The sequence below is a fragment of the Nerophis lumbriciformis genome, linkage group LG15 (genome assembly GCF_033978685.3).
Source record: "Nerophis lumbriciformis linkage group LG15, RoL_Nlum_v2.1, whole genome shotgun sequence".
NCBI lineage: Eukaryota > Metazoa > Chordata > Actinopteri > Syngnathiformes > Syngnathidae > Nerophis > Nerophis lumbriciformis.
The window spans coordinates 29,299,862-29,318,964 of record NC_084562.2 but is presented as its reverse complement, the minus strand read 5'-3'; the positions used below and the strand labels follow the sequence as shown (position 1 = coordinate 29,318,964).

Here is a 19,103-nt window from a genome sequence, read left to right as displayed (position 1 = left end):
AGGATGACTCTTGTCATTGCAACGAGCGACGCACGGGAGCGCTAAAGAATCCCATTCCGTAGATTTTTTAAATATTGTTTTTTTCAACAAGGCAATTCACTTTATTCTAAATCGGAATTTTTTAAAAGTTTCCAGTATTGTTAATTGATGTGTATAATTGATGTATATAAAGTAGTAAAAAGATGGATTTAGTTTATTTGCCATTTAAGGCGTTGTAGCAGATTTGACGAATAGAGGGTGGCGCTAAAGAGCATCGCGGTCCTCGGACTAAGCGGCGAAGAAGAAGCAGAAGTGACGTCACCGAAGAAGAAGCCGAAGTGACGTCACTGAAGCAAAAATGGCGGAGCTCCAGCGCAAGAGGAGAAACTACTCCGACGACGGAGGTGATATCTGTGCTATTTTCACGATATAACACTCATTTCTCTCGCAGTTTGCTTGCCTTTTTTTACACGTTTCGTATTGTTCATAACCTTGTCACTGGAGCCACCTTTAAGGTGGTATCACGCTAACATGCTCGGTGTTGTTGTTTAGCCAATGCTAATGCTAATGCATCGTTTAATGCTGGATTTGTGTTTTAACTAGTCATGTAATATCATGCTTACTTGATAAGTTCACATTTGGCAAAGGCTCTTTTTAGATCTTTATTTCAGTTCAAACTAGGGCTGGGCGATACGGCTGTAAACTTTATCACGATATACAGTAAATGTTTTATATCGGTCCTTATCGATAATTAATGATTGTTTTCATGACCAATTGAAAATAAAGAGCAGAAGAAAATGTATAGAATGTAAACATTTATATTTAAAATAGGATTATAATCCCTCAGTTATCAAGGCAGAAATGAAATGTCAACACAAACATGGAAAACACTCCAACAATGTCAACAAAATAGTTAAATCATATTGAAGACTTAACAATAAGCTCATAAAATGAAGGTGCAAAAATAAGGAATATGTAAGAAATGTTTCCTAAAGTGTAAGAAAATAGTGCAAAGTGTGAAAATGTAAACATAGAGAAAACTAAGAAAAACTATGTTCTGCAGGTTTAGTGTCAGGAAGTTACTACTGTGCTCTAAAGGGTGAGCTAAGGTGGTGTGGTATTAGCGGTCTTGCCTTGCATCATGTACAGACCACATTCCCTTTGGAAAAATTTCAAAAATTGTCGAGGTGCCTTTTCCTCCTTTATCCACAATTTCTTCATTTTGACTTCCTCTTCTCACTCAATGCAAATAATCAACCACACTTGATAGTTGATATTGTCATCTGATTCTGGATTTTTCTAAGTCTCAAAAAGTCGGAAATTTTTGTAAGTGTCAAAAAGTCGGGATTTTTTTCTAAGTGTCAAAAAGTCGGAAATGATTTTGTAACCAAAAAAATCCAGACTTTTTGACAAAAAAATTCACATTTTCTAAGTGTCAAAAAGTCAGAATTTTTTTGGTCAAAAAGTCTGGATTTTTTCTAAGTGTCAAAAAGTCGGAAATTTTGGGGTCAAAAAGTCTGGATTTTTTGTAAGTGTCAAAAAGTCTGGATTTTTTTATAAGTGTCAAAAAGTCGGAAATTCTTTTGTCAAAAAGTCTGGATTTTTTTATAAGTATCAAAAAGTCGGAAATTATTTTGTCAAAAAGTCGGGATTTTTTCTAAGTGTCAAAAAGTCGGACATTTTTTGTCAAAAAGTCGGAATTTTTTCCAAGTGTCAAAAAGTCGGAATTTTTTTGGTCAAAAAGTCGGTATTTTTTGTAAATGTCAAAAAGTCGGTATTTTTTGTAAATGTAAAAAAGTCTGGATTTTTTTTCTAAATGTCAAAAAGTCTGGATTTTTTCTAAGTGTCAAAAAGTCTAAAAATTTTGTCAAAAAATCTGGATTTTTTAAGTGTCAAAAAATCTGATTTTTTTGGGTCAAAAATCTGATTTTTTTTGGTCAAAAAATCTGGATTTTTTTTGGTCAAAAAATCTGGATTTTTTTGTCTAAAAATGGAATTTTTTTTCAAAAGGTCGGGATTTTTTCTAAGTGTCAAAAAGTCGGTATTTTTTTGGTTAAAAAATCTGGATTTTTTTCTAAGTGTCAAAAAGTCAGGATTCTGGATTTTTTCTAAATGTAAAAAATGTGTCAAAAAGTCAAAAAAATTTTAAGTGTCAAAAAATCAGATTTTTTTTGGTCAAAAATCAGATTTTTTTTGGTCAAAAAATCTGGATTTTTTTGTCTAAAAATTGAATTTCTTTTCAAAAGGTCGGGATTTTTTTTAAGTGTCAAAAAATCAGAATTTTTTTGGTAAAAAAATCTGGATTTTTTTCTAAGTGTCAAAAAGTCAGGATTTTTTGTCAAAAAGTCTGATTTTTTTTGGTCAAAAAAAATCGAGATTTTTTTTGTCTAAAAATTTGAATGTTTTTTTCAAAAGGTCGGGATTTTTTCTAAGTGTCAAAAAGTCGGGATTTTTTCTAAGTGTCAAAAATTCTGTATTATTTTTTTAAAAAGTCGGGATTTTTTCTAAGTGTCAAAAATTCGGAATTTTTTGTCAAAAGGTTGGGATTTTTTCTAGGTGTCAAAAAACTGGATTTTTGTGTTAGCGTGTCACTCCTAATGATCGGTGATCACTTCCTGCGTTGCTCGGATACCAGAGAGCGAGTGCCTTTGTCCATGCAACCAACCTTGCTTCCACACTTCCACTTTCCTCTGCCATAGAAGAAGAAAAAAATCCAACCTTTAATGAAAGGCATTTTAATTGATAATGCTACCATGTCTACAATGACATACATTGATCGCCAAGCCCTAGTTCAAACTTGAAGATTTTGTACCGTCGCTGCCATCGTGCAGCAATGTGGCTGAAGCATAGCCACGCAGGTAAAGGTGTACCTGTGTAATCCAACCGTTGTTCACCTTGGTGAGTTGTCTTGCCTCAAGCAGGGCCGCAGGAGGAGGGAGGCAGAGTGAAAACTAAGCCTGTCTCTTGTAGCACGCTGGCTGGAGGAGCGAGCACCCTCAAACGCACGTCCCAGCACCTCGCCTCCGATGAAGAGGACGGACCCCCCGCCGAGACACCCGCACCCCGCAAAGCCTCCAAAATAGGCTTCGGCTTGAGCAGTCAGGCTGGCAAAAAGTCCAATCCCATTTCCATCAAGCTTGGAGCAAATGTGAGTAAATAGCTGGATAAACATACGGTACTAGAGATCGACCCATGTGGTTTTTTTCAGGGCCGATACTGATTAGTAGTAGTCATGGAGGCCGATACTTGGAGGTGATATTCATTTGCAGTAAAAGTTATTTAAACATAAATAGTGTGAGTCAGTAAACATCTGCACTATGTGTGTCGCAAGCTGACGCAAATCTTTGTTGACAGAAATGTAATATTTATTCTACACATTTTTACAACAATAGAAAACATTAGTAAAACTTCTCAGAGGGTGAGATAACTCCTGGAAATAACTGTCTTAGAATGGCCAAAGGTACATAGATGTGTGTGTCTGAGTTAAAGGAAACGTCTTCTTCTAATGGATTTATTACAATCTTTGCAAGCCGGGTAATGTTTGCTGTGGTCTGGAACAACATGCACACAAACAACTATCAGAAATGCAGTCAATATTACATACAGATAATGTGTCATGAGACATGCAAATATAAATTAAATACACAGAGGACATAAGTCAAGGACATTAATATACCTACAAACGATGCGTAATGATTCCTAAATAGCATGTTAGCATGGATTAGTCCTGACCAAATATGTCTTGATTAGTACTCCACGCAAGTCAATAACATCAACAGAGCTCACCTTTGTGCATTCATGCACAGTATAAAATGTTTGGTGGACAAAACGAGACAAAGAAGGCGTGGCATAAAACAGGTCTTTCTGTGGCAGCGTCGGAGAAAGTTGTACATGTAAACAAACTGTTGTGTCACAGTACAACTACGGTGAGTTTAAGGACCGTCGAAATTAGTAGGACAAAACAAATCTTTGCAAGCTGGGTAATGTTTGCTGTGGTCTGGAACAACATGGCGCACAAACAACTACCAGAAATAAAGTCAATATTACATACAGATAATGTGTCATGAGACATGCAAATATACATTAAATACACAGAGGACATAAGTCAAGGACATTAAATGAGTTCAAATATAGCTGCAATCGAGGCATAATGATGCAATATGTACACACAGCTAGCCTAAATAGCATGTTAGCATTAATTAGCCCTGACCAAATAAGCCTGATTAGCACTCCACACAAGTCAATAACATCAACAAAGTCCACCTTTGTGCATTCATGTACAGTATAAAACGTTTGGTGGAAAAACAATGAGGCGAAGAAGGAGGGGCATAAAACAGGTCTTTCTGTGGCAGCGTCGGAGAAAGTTCTACATGTAAACAAACTGTTGCGTCACAGTCCACACAACTACGGTGAGTTCAAGGACTGCCAAAATTAGAACAAAACAAATCTTTGCAAGCTGGGTAATGTTTGCTGTGGTCTGGAACAACATGGCAACGTTTGCTGTGGTCTGGAACAGCATGATGTACAAACAACTATCAGAAATAAAGTCAATATTACATATATATAATGGGTCATGCAAATATAAATTAAATACACAGCGCACATGAGTAAAGGACATTAAATGAGTTCAAATATACTGTACCTACAAACGAGGCATAATGAGGCAATATGTACACACAGCTAGCCTAAGTAGCATGTTAGCATGGATTAGCACTGACTAAATATACCTGATTAGCACTCCACACAAGTCAATAACATCAACAAAGCTCACCTTTGTGCATTCATGTACAGTATAAAAGGTTTGGTGGACAAAACGAGACAAAGAAGGCGTGGCATAAAATAGGTCTTTCTGTGGCAGCGTCAGAGAAAGTTGTACATGTAAACAAACTGTTGCGTCACAGTCCACACAACTACGGTGAGTTCAAGGACCGTCGAAATTAGTAGGACAAAACAAATCTTTGCAAGCTGGGTAATGTTTGCTGTGGTCTGGAACAACACGGCGCACAAACAACTACCAGAAATAAAGTCAATATTACATACAGATAATGTGTCATGAGACATGCAAATATACATTAGATACACAGAGGACATAAGTCAAGGACATTAAATGAGTTCAAATATAGCTGCAATCGAGGCATAATGATGCAATATGTACACACAGCTAGCCTAAATAGCATGTTAGCATTAATTAGCCCTGACCAAATAAGCCTGATTAGCACTCCACACAAGTCAATAACATCAACAAAGTCCACTTTTGTGCATTCATGTACAGTATAAAACGTTTGGTGGAAAAACAACGAGGCGAAGAAGGAGGGGCATAAAACAGGTCTTTCTGTGGCAGCGTCGGAGAAAGTTGTACATGTAAACAAACTGTTGCGTCACAGTCCACACAACTACGGTGAGTTCAAGGACCGCCAAAATTAGAACAAAACAAATCTTTGCAAGCTGGGTAATGTTTGCTGTGGTCTGGAACAACATGGCAACGTTTGCTGTGGTCTGGAAACAGCATGATGTACAAACAACTATCAGAAATAAAGTCAATATTACATATAGATAATGGGTCATGCAAATATAAATTAAATACACAGCGCACATGAGTAAAGGACATTAAATGAGTTCAAATATACTGTACCTACAAACGAGGCATAATGAGGCAATATGTACACACAGCTAGCCTAAGTAGCATGTTAGCATGGATTAGCACTGACTAAATATGCCTGATTAGCACTCCACACAAGTCAATAACATCAACAAAGCTAACTTTTGTGCATTCATGTACAGTATAAAAGGTTTGGTGGACAAAATGAGACAAAGAAGGAGGGGCATAAAACACCTCTTTCTGTGGCAGCGTCTGAGAAAGTTGTACATGTAAACAAACTACGGTGAGTTCAAGGACCACCTGAATTAGTAGGACAAAACGGCGCTCGCCAAATACTGTCTCCGGTGAAGCATGTTTCATACAAACAGTGGTCTTTGTAACAATTAGGAAGGTTAGTGTCATGTTTGTCCTACACAAACTAAATTAAAACAAAAACATATATTTTTCCATTTTCGTACGTTTTTGTAGAAGCTCCAGGGAGCCACTAGAGCGGCGCTAAAGACCCGGGCTAAGACCAGGTAAAGAGGGATTAAACGGTACTGTTGGTAGTACTGTAAGTAGTTGCCAGCTCAATGTAAACAAAGAACAAACGTGGCGAACGTTAGTGAGAATATGAAGAATAAAAAAATAGTTTTGTACTGTACAAGACAGCACTAATTAGTTGTATACAGTAAATACTGCTATCATTTGTACATATATTGTATCTGCTGTTAATTGATTGATGTGTAAACATGTTGTTAATCAACGTGTTGTCTTGTTGTGTGTCCCAATAGAAACCCAAAGAACCGGCTCCAACAGTTCCTGCAAAGAAACCTGGCATGTCCTCAGTTTTCAATGAGGATGATGATGTAAGTACACACGTAGTACACGCTACTTTCCTACTGACCCAAATATAATATTAAAGCTGCAAGCAGCATTGGTCGGGCCCGCGTATTTGGCAGGTGCTAGTCCTAAGTGTCCCAATACTATTGTCCAGTTTTAGTCCTAAGTGTCCCAATACTTTTGTCAAGTTGTAGTCCTAAGTGTCCCAATACTTTTGGCCAGTGTAGGTGTCCCAATACTTTTGTCCAGTGGTAGTCCTAAGTTTCCCAATACTGTTGTCTACTTTTAGTCCTAACTGTCCCTATACCTTTGTCCATTGGTAGTCATAAGTGTCCCAAAACTTTTGTCTACTTTTAGTCAGAATTGTCCCAATACTTTTGTCTAGTGTACCTACCTTGTCTGCATTGTGTGGGCACGCTGGTGCTTCCTGCTTTTAAGCAGCCATCTTAAAAAAACAGCAGCGCAGCAGCATCAGAGCAGCGGGTCTTTGAAGGGTCATAAAATCAAAACCGGAGCAGTTATTAAAACGCCCATCTATACTTTTAATCACAGGGTTTAATCTCTCTCCTGTGTTAGTTTGAAGCCGAAACGACAAACGTGCTCAGAGGAGATAGATTTTGAAGGAAGGTGACCGGTTTTTACAAAAAATTTGTTTTGAAGGGGGAATAGCAAACTTCCTGTTGATTTTTGCTGGGGGTTGTCAATATATGAAATGTAGGTCTAAGTGAGACCTACATGTTTCATGTCTCTCCGACCTTCCCAGTGGGAGTTACAGGCAGTTTTGTCATTTTTTTCTTCCGAGGAGCAGTTTTTTCTGCGTTTTATTCAAAAATTGCGCTAGAGCGCAATTTTTGAGATTTGGGGTTAGGTTTTTTTAATTAAATCGCAATTTGTGCCAGTCCTGATGTGTGTGTTCAGTTTGGTGAGTTTTGAAGCATGTTAAGAGGGTCAAATTACAGCTCAAAGAGGCAAAAGTGACCGTTTTTAGTACTTTTTTGTCTTGAAGGGGGAATTGCCAACTTCCTGTTGATTTTAGCCCGAGAATGTACTATTATGAAAGCTAGGTCTAAATCAGACCTACATAGAGGTTTTTGTTTCATGTCTCTCCGACCTTCCTAGTGGGAGTTACAGGCAGTCTAGTTTTTTTTTTCTAGGGGGCGCTAGAGCGCAATTTTGAGTTTTGCTGTTCGTTTTTTTCATCAAAAGGCAATTTTTGCAGGTCCTGATGTGTGGGTCAAATATGGTGAGTTTTGAAGCATGTTAAGTGGGTCAAATTGCAGCTCAAAGAGGCGGTCGGCATAATAATAATAATAAAGAATAATAATAAAACCTTACAAATTCAATAGGTCCTTATGTCCCATTGCATAAGGACTCCCTTTGGGAGTCCTTATGCAATGGGCCATGCGGGCCCTAATAAATACACTGATGGTTATTTTGGTCCTTGGACCCAAGACTGAGCAGAAAAAAAACAGGAATTTCTATATTGAATGAAAAATGTGGTAGTTACATTCTTTTATTTATTTTCATTACTGTCACAAAGGTGTGCATTGTACACATGTTCCTGTCTACTTACTACTTCTACTGGGTAGAACAGGAAGCCCGGTGACTACATGAAACACAGAGTTCTAACATGAATACCGTATTTTTCGGACTATAAGTGGCAGTTTTTTCCATAGTTTGGCCGGGGATGCGACTTATACTCAGGAGCGACTTATGTGTGAAATGATTAGCACATTAGCGTAAAATATCAAATAATATTATTGATCTCATTCACGTAAGAGACTAGACGTATAAGATTTCATGGGATTTAGCGATTAGATTGTTTGGTAAACGTATAGCATGTTCTATATGTTATAGTTATTTGAATGACTCTTACCATAATATGTTACGTTAACATACCAGTTGGTTATTTATGCCTCATATAACGTACACTTATTCAGCCTGTTGTTCACTATTCTTCATTTATTAGGGCCCGCATGGCCCATTGTATAAGGACTCCCAAAGGGAGTCCTTATACAATGGGACATAAGGACCTATTGAATTTGTAAGGTTTTATTATTATTCTTTATTATTATTATACCGACCGCCTCTTTGAGCTGTAATTTGACCCACTTAACATGCTTCAAAACTCACCAGATTTGACCCACACATCAGGACCTGCGAAAATTGCCTTTTAAAAAAAAACGAACCACAAAACTCAAAATTGCGCTCTAGCGCCCCCTAGGAAAAAAAAAACTAGACTGCCTGTAACTCACACTAGGAAGGTCGGAGAGACATGAAACAAAATCCTTTATGTAGGTCTGACTTAGACCTCGATTTCATAATAGTATATTCTCAGGCAAAAATCAACAGGAAGTTGGCAATTCCCCCTTCAAGACAAAAAAGTACTAAAAACAGTCACTTTTGCCTCTTTGAGCTGTAATTTGACCCCCTTAACACGCTTCAAAACTCACCAAACTGAACACACACATCAGGACTGGCAAAAATTGCGATCCAATAAAAAAACCTAACCCCAAATCTCAAAATTGCGCTCTAGAGCAATTTTTTTTATAAAAGCGAGAAAAAACTGCTCCTCGGAAGAAAAAAATGACAAAACTGCCTGTAACTCCCACTGGGAAGGTCGGAGAGACATGAAACAAAAACCTCTGTGTAGGTCTCACTTAGACCTACATTTCATAAATTGACAACCCCCAGCAAAAATCAACAGGAAGTTTGCTATTTCCCCTTCAAAACAAAATATTTGTAAAAACCGGTCACCTTTCTTCAAAATCTATCTCCTCTGAGCGCGTTTGTCGTTTCGGCCTCAAACTAACACAGGAGAGAGATTAAACCCTTGTGATTAAAAGTATAGATGCTCCGGTTTTGATTTTATGACCCTTCAAAGACCCGCTGCGCTGATGCTGCTGTTTTTTTTAAGATGGCTGCTTAAAAGCAGGAAGCACCAGCGTGCCCACACAATGCAGACAAGGTAGGTACACTAGACAAAAGTATTGGGACAATTCTGACTAAAAGTAGACAAAAGTTTTGGGACACTTATGACTACCAATGGACAAAGGTATTGGGACAGTTAGGACTAAAAGTAGACAACAGTATTGGGACACTTAGGACTAAAACTGGACAATAGTATTGGGACACTTAAAACTAGCACCTGCCAAATACGCGGGCCCGACCAATGCTGCTTGCAGCTTTAATTTTAAATTGCCTTTCAAATGTCTATTCTTGCTGTTGGCTTTTTTACATTCCCCCCAAAAATGCGACTTATACTCCAGTGCGACTTATATATGTTTTTTTCCTTCTTTATTATGCATTTTCGGCCGGTGCGACTTACACTCCGAAAAATACGGTACTAGAGTGTCACAATAACATAATTTTAGTCGCCTATGAATTTCCACAATCCGATACTCATTCCATACTACGGTGAAAATAAACATTTGGATGAATGTACTTTACAATTCACTACTTTATTGAAAATTGTTTCAACGTGCTGAGTATTTAAAGGGGAACACATCAGCATGCTACGGTGTTAGACGTAAAAGCTAACTACGGCAAGAGATAAGCTAGCTTCTACGTTTGAGTTTGCAATACACAACAATGTGATGTTATGGAAAACATGAACATATTACAGTATCTGTAAAGTATTATCTCTACTACACCTTCAAAATAAGACAACCTATTCTGTTGAGGCTTTTATTTTGATGGCAAATATGTGGGTCATAAGAAAGTTTGGACTGACTGGAAGTGTTTGCACGTCCACACCACATCTAAATGAGAGACTAACAGAAATGAAAATGTTCTCTCGCCTTGCAGAGTGAACCTGAGGAGATGCCACCAGAGGCCAAGATGAGGATGAGGAACGTCGGCAGGTGCGTTCATAAATATTTATTACCTGTAAACACGCTGCAGGACTGCTTGTATCGCACACAAGTAAACACTCTGCTTGTGTCGCACATGATATCACACAATAGTAAACACTGCAGGACTGCTTGTATTGCACACGATATCACACACAAGTAAACACGCTGCAAGACTGCTTGTATCGCACATGATATCACACACAAGTAAAAACTCTGCAGGACTGCTTGTATCGCACATGATATCACACACAGGTAAACACTCTGCAGGACTGCTTGTACCGCAAATGATATCACACACAAGTAAACACTCTGCAAGACTGCTTGTATCGCACATGATATCACACACAAGTAAAAACTCTGCAGGACTGCTTGTATCGCACATGATATCTCACACAAGTAAACATGCTGCAGTACTGCTTGTATTGCACATGGTATCACACACAAGTAAACATGCTGCAGGACTGCTTGTATCGCACATGATATCACACACAAGTAAACACTCTGCAGGACTGCTTGTATCGCATATGATATCACACACAAGTAAACACGCTGCAGTACTGCTTGTGTCGCACATGATATCACACACAAGTAAACACGCTGCAGTACTGCTTGTGTCGCACATGATATCACACACAAGTAAACACGCTGCAGGACTGCTTGTACCGCAAATGATATCACACACAAGTAAATATGCTGCAGGACTGCTTGTATCGCACATGATGTCACACACAAGTAAACACTCTGCAGGACTGCTTGTATCGCATATGATATCACACACACAGGTAAACACTCTGCAGGACTGCTTGTATCGCAAATGATATCACACACAAGTAAACCCTCTGCAGGACTGTTTGTATCGCACATGATATCACACACAAGTAAACACTCTGCAGGACTGCTTGTATCGCATATGATATCACACACACAGGTAAACACTCTGCAGGACTGCTTGTATCGCACATGATATTACACACAAGTAAACACTCTGCAGGACTTCTTGTATCGCACATGATATCACACACAAGTAAACATGCTGCAGTACTGCTTGTATTGCACATGATATCACACACACAGGTAAACACTCTGCAGGACTGCTTGTATCGCACATGATATTACACACAAGTAAACACTCTGCAGGACTTCTTGTATCGCACATGATATCACACACAAGTAAACATGCTGCAGTACTGCTTGTATTGCACATGGTATCACACACAAGTAAACATGCTGCAGGACTGGTTGTATCGCACATGATATCACACACAAGTAAACACGCTGCAGTACTGCTTGTATCGCACATGATATCACACACAAGTAAACACGCTGCAGTACTGCTTGTGTCGCACATGGTATCACATACAAGTAAACATGCTGCAGGACTGCTTGTATCGCACATGATATCACACACAAGTAAACATGCTGCAGGACTGCTTGTATTGCACATGATATCACACACAAGTAAACCCTCTGCAGGACTGTTTGTATCGCACATGATATTACACACAAGTAAACACTCTGCAGGACTTCTTGTATCGCACATGATATCACACACAAGTAAACATGCTGCAGTACTGCTTGTATTGCACATGGTATCACACACAAGTAAACATGCTGCAGGACTGGTTGTATCGCACATGATATCACACACAAGTAAACACGCTGCAGTACTGCTTGTATCGCACATGATATCACACACAAGTAAACACGCTGCAGTACTGCTTGTGTCGCACATGGTATCACATACAAGTAAACATGCTGCAGGACTGCTTGTATCGCACATGATATCACACACAAGTAAACATGCTGCAGGACTGCTTGTATTGCACATGATATCACACACAAGTAAACCCTCTGCAGGACTGTTTGTATCGCACATGATATTACACACAAGTAAACACTCTGCAGGACTTCTTGTATCGCACATGATATCACACACAAGTAAACATGCTGCAGTACTGCTTGTATTGCACATGGTATCACACACAAGTAAACATGCTGCAGGACTGGTTGTATCGCACATGATATCACACACAAGTAAACACGCTGCAGTACTGCTTGTGTCACACACGGTATCACATACAAGTAAACATGCTGCAGGACTGCTTGTATCGCACGTGATATCACACACAAGTAAACACTCTGCAGGACTGCTTGTATCGCACATGATATCACACACAAGTAAACACTCTGCAGGACTGCTTGTATCGCACATGATATCACACACAAGTAAACACTCTGCAGGACTGCTTGTATCGCACATGATATCACACACAAGTAAACACTCTGCAGGACTGCTTGTATCGCATATGATATCACACACACAGGTAAACACTCTGCAGGACTTCTTGTATCGCACATGATATCACACACAAGTAAACATGCTGCAGTACTGCTTGTATTGCACATGGTATCACACACAAGTAAACATGCTGCAGGACTGCTTGTATCGCACATGATATCACACACAAGTAAACACTCTGCAGGACTGCTTGTATCGCATATGATATCACACACACAGGTAAACACTCTGGCACAAACATTCATGTCATTTCCAAAACAGAAAGTGCAAGATTGTCAGAGACATTTTAAAACAAGCTATTAGTGCACTTTTGTGCATGATGTCACTAAGATGATGTCACTAAGATGACATATCAAAACAACACTCAATTCAAGTGCACTTTTTGTACAGAATGCCACTACAATAGTTTCAAACAAATAAAGTGCACTTTTGTGCATGATGTCACACAAGATATTTCAATAAGTGTCAAATAAAAAAGAGCTGCATAATAGGAAATCAAATAGTGTATGTCCTTCACTATGTGGTAGGTTCCTGCGGACGTTATCTCCTTTTGTTGTTGACTATTTGTTTCATACGGTGTTGATGTGGAAATGGTTGCTTGGGCATTTTGTGGGCGTGGCACCGGCCGGAGATGTTGACATGCGGAGTTTCAAGCACTCTTCATTCTTTGGCAGGTGACTTTTCAAATGATGCTACAAATTAGCAGTAATGCTACCGTATTTTCCGCACCATAAGCCGCCCTGGGTTATAAGCCGCGCCTTCAATGAACGGCATATTTCAAAACTTTGTCCACCTATAAGCCGCCCCGTGTTATAAGCCGCATCTAACTGCGCTAAAGGAATGTCAAAAAAAACAGTCAGATAGGTCAGTCAAACTTTAATAATATATTAAAAACCAGCGTGATGTGGGCGCGCATGGAGTCGTATATCAACATGGACGGAGCTGCGTGAAAAAAGCCACCCGGCCTCTTCGCATAAACTTACCTTAACCACTCGCTCATCTTTTCTTCATCCATCCATCCCTTCGAGTTAGCTTTTATGATGACGCCGGCTGGAAAGGTCTCTTTTGGCAAGGTCTTCCTTTTGAATATCACCATGGGTGGAAGTTTCTGGCCATTAGCATGGCAAGCTAGAACCACAGTGAAGGATGACTTCTCATTCCCTGTGGTGCGAATATTCACCGTACGTGCTCCCGTTGTATCCACAGTGCGGTTCACAGGAATATCAAAAGTCAGTGGAACCTCGTCCATGTTGATAATGTTCTCTGGCCGGATCTTTTTTTCAGCTATCTTGTTTTTACAATATGCACGGAAAGTAGCCAGCTTTTCTTGAAAGTCTTTAGGCAGTTGCTGTGAAATAGTAGTCCGTGTGCGGATGGAGAGATTGCGTCTTTTCATGAACCGGATCCCTGTCGCTTAGTAGGAGCCATTTTGTGGTCTTTACAGATGTAAACACACAAAGGAAATGAAACGTAATATCCACGCGCTTCTTCTTCTTCTACGCGGGCGGGTGGTTGCTTACAGTAGAAGAAGAAGCGCTTCCTGTTCTATGGGGGCGGGTGCTTACCTTGGCGGTTGCTTGCGTAGAAGAAGAAGCACTTCCTCTTCTACGGGGAAAAAAGATGGCGGCTGTTTACCGTAGTTGCGAGACCGAAACTTTATGAAAATGAATCTTAATATTAATCCATATATAAAGCGCACCGGGTTATAAGCCGCACTGTCAGCTTTTGAGTAAATTTGTGGTTTTTAGGTGCGCCTTATAGTGCGGAAAATACGGTACTTTTTGTAGCAACGCTTTTGCCGCATACTTGACATATTACGGTTGTCTGTTCAACGTCTTCCCGCTTGAAGCCAAACCACCGCCAGACGATGGACCCCCTGCTGTTTTTCTTGGGAATTAATTCTTCCTTCATTTGTTGCCAGATTCTCACCTTCTTTCTCTCGTATTACCACTCGCACCACAGCTAACTTTAGCTATGCTGCTACCTCTCTGCTCAAGGAGGGTGTATACGTATGTGACGTATGTAAGAAGGTGCGCTTGTTTTATGTCTCTGTGAGAAGGAGAGACAAGAAAGAGTGGTAAGAGCATGTAGTGTAATGTCTGCAGCTAAAAGCAACTGTGTGAGAACGTGTACTCGATATCACCATATAGTCATTTTCTGTATCGCACAGAGACAACCCCACGATATATCCAGTATATTCCATGTATCACCCAGCCCTAGTTACAATACATGAATGTTTCATTCATATTCTTGACAGAATGCATTTAAAAAAAAGTATTTTTCTTTCTGCTGCTAACACCAAAGTGTTTCCCAAGTACCGTATTTTTCGGAGTATAAGTTGCTCCGGAGTATAAATCGCACCGGCCGAAAATGCATAATAAAGAAGGTAAAAAACATATATAAGTCGCACTGGAGTATAAGTCGCATTTTTTGGGGAAATGTATTTGATAAAAGTCAACAGCAAGAATAGACATTTGAAAGGCAATTTAAAATAAATGAAGAATAGTGAACAACAGGCTGAATAAGTGTACGTTATATGAGGCATAAATAACCAACTGGTATGTTAACGTAACATATTATGGTAAGAGTCATTCAAATAACTATAACATATTAGGGTTGCAGCTAACGATTATTTTTCTATCGATTAATCTATAGATTATTTTTCCCGATTAATCGGTTAATCTATAGATTATTTTTCCTTTTACCGATTATTTTTTTTATTTAAAATGAAGAGGAAAAAATAAATGTAGGCCAGTTTTTTCAAAAGGCATGGCTTTTATTTACAAAAAAAAAAAAGTATGGCCACTCAGTCAACATTGACAACAACATGACAAAATATTCTGTAACAATGTAAACATTTAAAACTTTTAACATTTAACAAAATTAAAAGTAGCTTATTTGCTTTTTAATGTGCAAATATAAAAGTAAACATCCAGTGCAAATCTTAATATTCTGGAATAGTATAAGCATTTCAAAAGTAAAAGTATTGCTTATTTTGCTTTAAAATGTGCAAAAATAAAGATAAACATCCAGTACAAAAAAGTGCAAAACGGAAATATTCTGTAACAAGTGTAAACATTTCAACAAAAGTAAAAGTATTGCTTATTTGCTAAAATGTGCAAAAATAAAGCTAAACATCCAATACAAAAAAATGTACAGTGTAAAGTTAAAGTTAAAGTTAAAGTAGCAATGATTGTCACACACACACACACTAGGTGTGGCGAGATTATTCTCTGCATTTGACCCATCACCCTTGATCACCCCCTGGGAGGTGAGGGGAGCAGTGGGCAGCAGCGGTGGCCGCGCCCGGGAATCATTTTTGGTGATTCAACCCCCAATTCCAACCCTTGATGCTGAGTGCCAAGCAGGGAGGTAATGGCTCCCATTTTTATAGTCTTTGGTATGACTCGGCCGGGATTTGAACTCACAACCTACCGATCTCAGGGCGGACACTCTAACCACTAGGCCACTGAGTAAACATTTCAACAAAAGTAAAAGTATTGCTTATTTTGCTTAATAACACAACAATGATAGTATGATTAAAGTGAAAGTTAATTGTTGGTTTGTACATAGTATATGTAACTGTTAATGTTGTAAAAGGTATTTGCACAACTAATTAACGTTAGCGTTTGTGACACGTCTTGTGCCGTGGGGTTCTTTCAGGACCGACAGACTGAACGCCAGACGGCTTTGCCAGGTTTACAATCTTTTAATTTTACACAAAGTCTTTTCTCTTCCAACTCTTTTCTCTTTCTTTCCTCGCTTTTCAGCTCCTCTTCCTCGCTCGCTCGTCGTCCCCTGTCTCTTGCGGCGTCGCTCCCGGCGCGCCCCGCCTCGCCGCTCGCTCGCCGCCGCCGCCGCCTCTCCACAGCGTTAAAGAGGAGCGCGTCTTTGTAAACACTGAACAGGCACGCCAAACGCGCCTCTCAGAGCAAACGGTGCTTTAGTTTATGAATTTACAACGCAGATACAAATGACACATTCATGTTTTTGTGTAATAATGACAACGTATACGCACGCGGACGATTGACTTGTTGATGGTGATGGCAAGAACGCTGTCGGGGGTTTTCTTTTCAAATGTTCGTTCATAGCTGTTGTGCTGCTATGATAGGCCATTTCCGCTCGACACAGTGTGCATACAACAACATTATTAGGCCGTTTATTGAAATACTCCCACACTTTTGACGACTTTTGGCGTGCTTTTTTCCCCTCGCTCGCATCGTCTGCTTTGCGCTCCGCCATGACAGTAGTGTGACGTAAATATGCGACGCGTCGACGTATTTACGTAACCGATGACGTCGACTACGTCGACGCGTCATTTCAGCCTTATAACATATAGAACATGCTATACAATCTGTCACTCCTAATCGCTAAATCCCATGAAATCTTATACGTCTAGTCTCTTACGTGAATGAGATCAATAATATTGTTTGATATTTTACGCTAATGTGTTCATCATTTCACACATAAGTCGCTCCTGAGTATAAGTCGCACCCCCGGCCAAACTATGAAAAAAACTGCCACTTATAGTCCGAAAAATACGGTATTACTGGCACAGCCCTTTGAGACACTTGTGATTTAGGGCTATATAAATAAACATTGATTGATTGATTGATTGATTGACTTTCTGTACAAAGGTGCGCTGCTTTAGTGGTATCATTTAGCAGACATGTCGGCCATCTTTTCAGGGAGACGCCAACATCGGCGGGACCCAACTCCTTCAACAAGGGCAAGCAAGGCTTCTCTGATCACCAGAAACTTTGGGAGAAGAAGCTGAAAGCCCAAGCAGACAAGTTGTAATCAATTGTTCAACCTCACCTGAGATATCAGTAGTCATATTTTGTTCAACCTCACCTGAGATATCAGTAGTCATATTTTGTTCTGCCACACCTGAGATATCAATAATTATATTTTGGTCAACCACACCTGAGATATCTATAGTCATATTTTGTTCAACCACACCAGAGATATCTATAGTCATATTTTGTTCAACCACACCTGAGATATCTATAACTATATTTTGTTCTGCCACACCTGAGATATCTATAACCATATGTTGTTCAGCCACACCTGAGATATCTATAATCATATTTCGTTCAACCCCACCTGAGATATCAATAATTATATTTTGGTCAACCACACCTGAGATATCTATAGTCATATTTTGTTCAACCACACCTGAGATATCAATAATTATATTTTGGTCAACCACACCTGAGATATCTATAGTCATATTTTGTTCAACCACACCTGAGATATCAATAATTATATTTTGGTCAACCACACCTGAGATATCTATAGTCATATTTTGTTCAACCACACCTGAGATATCAATAATTATATTTTGGTCAACCACACCTGAGATATCTATAGTCATATTTTGTTCAACCACACCTGAGATATCAATAATTACATTTTGGTCAACCACACCTGAGATATCTATAGTCATATTTTGTTCAACCACACCTGAGATACGTGTAGAAGTAATGTGTATTGATGTCTACACAACATATGTAATATCCATGGCAACCAGCTTCTCCACAGGTGAAGCTGCTCAGGTGTCCTCCCCTGCTCGCTTCTCTCAAGTTTGTGTAAAAATGTACATAGCAGTGTTTTTATTCCATCATTTGTTGTCTTCATTTGTGTAGTTTGTCACCACCAGTTTGCTCCTCTCGCAATCTTGTGCTTACTTTCTACTCCACACCTTTTGATTAGTTTCTACTCCACACCTTTTGATTAGTTTCTACTCCACACCTTTTGATTAGTTTCTACTCTACACCTTTTGATTAGTTTCTAATCCAACCCTTTTGATTAGTTTCTACTCCACACCTTTTGATTAGTTTCTACTCCACACCTTTTGATTAGTTTCTACTCCACACCTTTTGATTAGTTTCTACTCTACACCTTTTGATTAGTTTCTACTCTACACCTTTTGATTAGTTTCTACTCCACACCTTTTGATTAATTTCTACTCCACACCTTTTGATTAGTTTCTACTCCACACCTTTTGATTAGTTTCTACTCCACACCTTTTGATTAGTTTCTACTCTACACCTTTTGATTAGTTTCTACTCTACACCTTTTGATTAGTTTCTACTCCACACCTTTTGATTAATTTCTACTCCACACCTTTTGATTAGTTTCTACTCCACACCTTTTGATTAGTTTCTACTCCACACCTTTTGATTAATTTCTACTCCACACCTTTTGATTAGATTCTACTCCACACCTTTTGATGAGTTTCTACTCCACACCTTTTGATTAGTTTGTGCTTCCTGGTGAAAATGAAAGCTTTGTGTGACCTCAATAAGACAAGATGTCCTCTTCCCTGCTAGTGAACTCTTTGATAATAAAACAAATATTGTCTGTCTTTGAATCTTTATGTTGCAATTCAGTCCAATAAACATTTTGAAGATATTTGTGTGTATTGTTAGATTGACGTCTCCAAAGTTCATCCATCCATCTTCTTCCACTTATCCTAAGTCTGGTGGCGGGGGCAGCAGCCTAAGCAGAGAAGCCCAGACTTCCCTCTCCTAGTTACTTCATGCAG

General features: G+C 39.1%; 1 protein-coding gene across 7 annotated transcripts; it reads left to right on the top strand.

Annotated features, from left to right (window-relative positions):
* Positions 1 to 241: 241 nt before the first annotated feature.
* Positions 242 to 18,176, top strand: LOC133615812 (PEST proteolytic signal-containing nuclear protein-like). Of its 7 annotated transcripts, none has more exons than XR_012050844.1 (7): positions 242 to 383; positions 2,901 to 3,127; positions 6,352 to 6,426; positions 10,208 to 10,263; positions 17,242 to 17,371; positions 17,408 to 17,443; positions 17,696 to 18,176. XR_012050844.1 is itself a non-coding variant. In XM_072914829.1 (6 exons), the coding sequence occupies exons 1-5, from the start codon at positions 338 to 340 to the stop codon at positions 17,351 to 17,353; spliced, it is 516 nt and encodes a 171-aa protein (XP_072770930.1). In that variant the 5' UTR covers positions 242 to 337; the 3' UTR covers positions 17,354 to 17,371; positions 17,408 to 18,176. The 7 variants fall into 7 exon arrangements, 3 of the variants coding, with proteins under 3 accessions (XP_072770930.1, XP_072770931.1, XP_061830603.1); XR_012050843.1 differs by having other exon boundaries at positions 17,480 to 18,176; XR_009816773.2 differs by having other exon boundaries at positions 17,242 to 17,443.
* Positions 18,177 to 19,103: the final 927 nt, after the last annotated feature.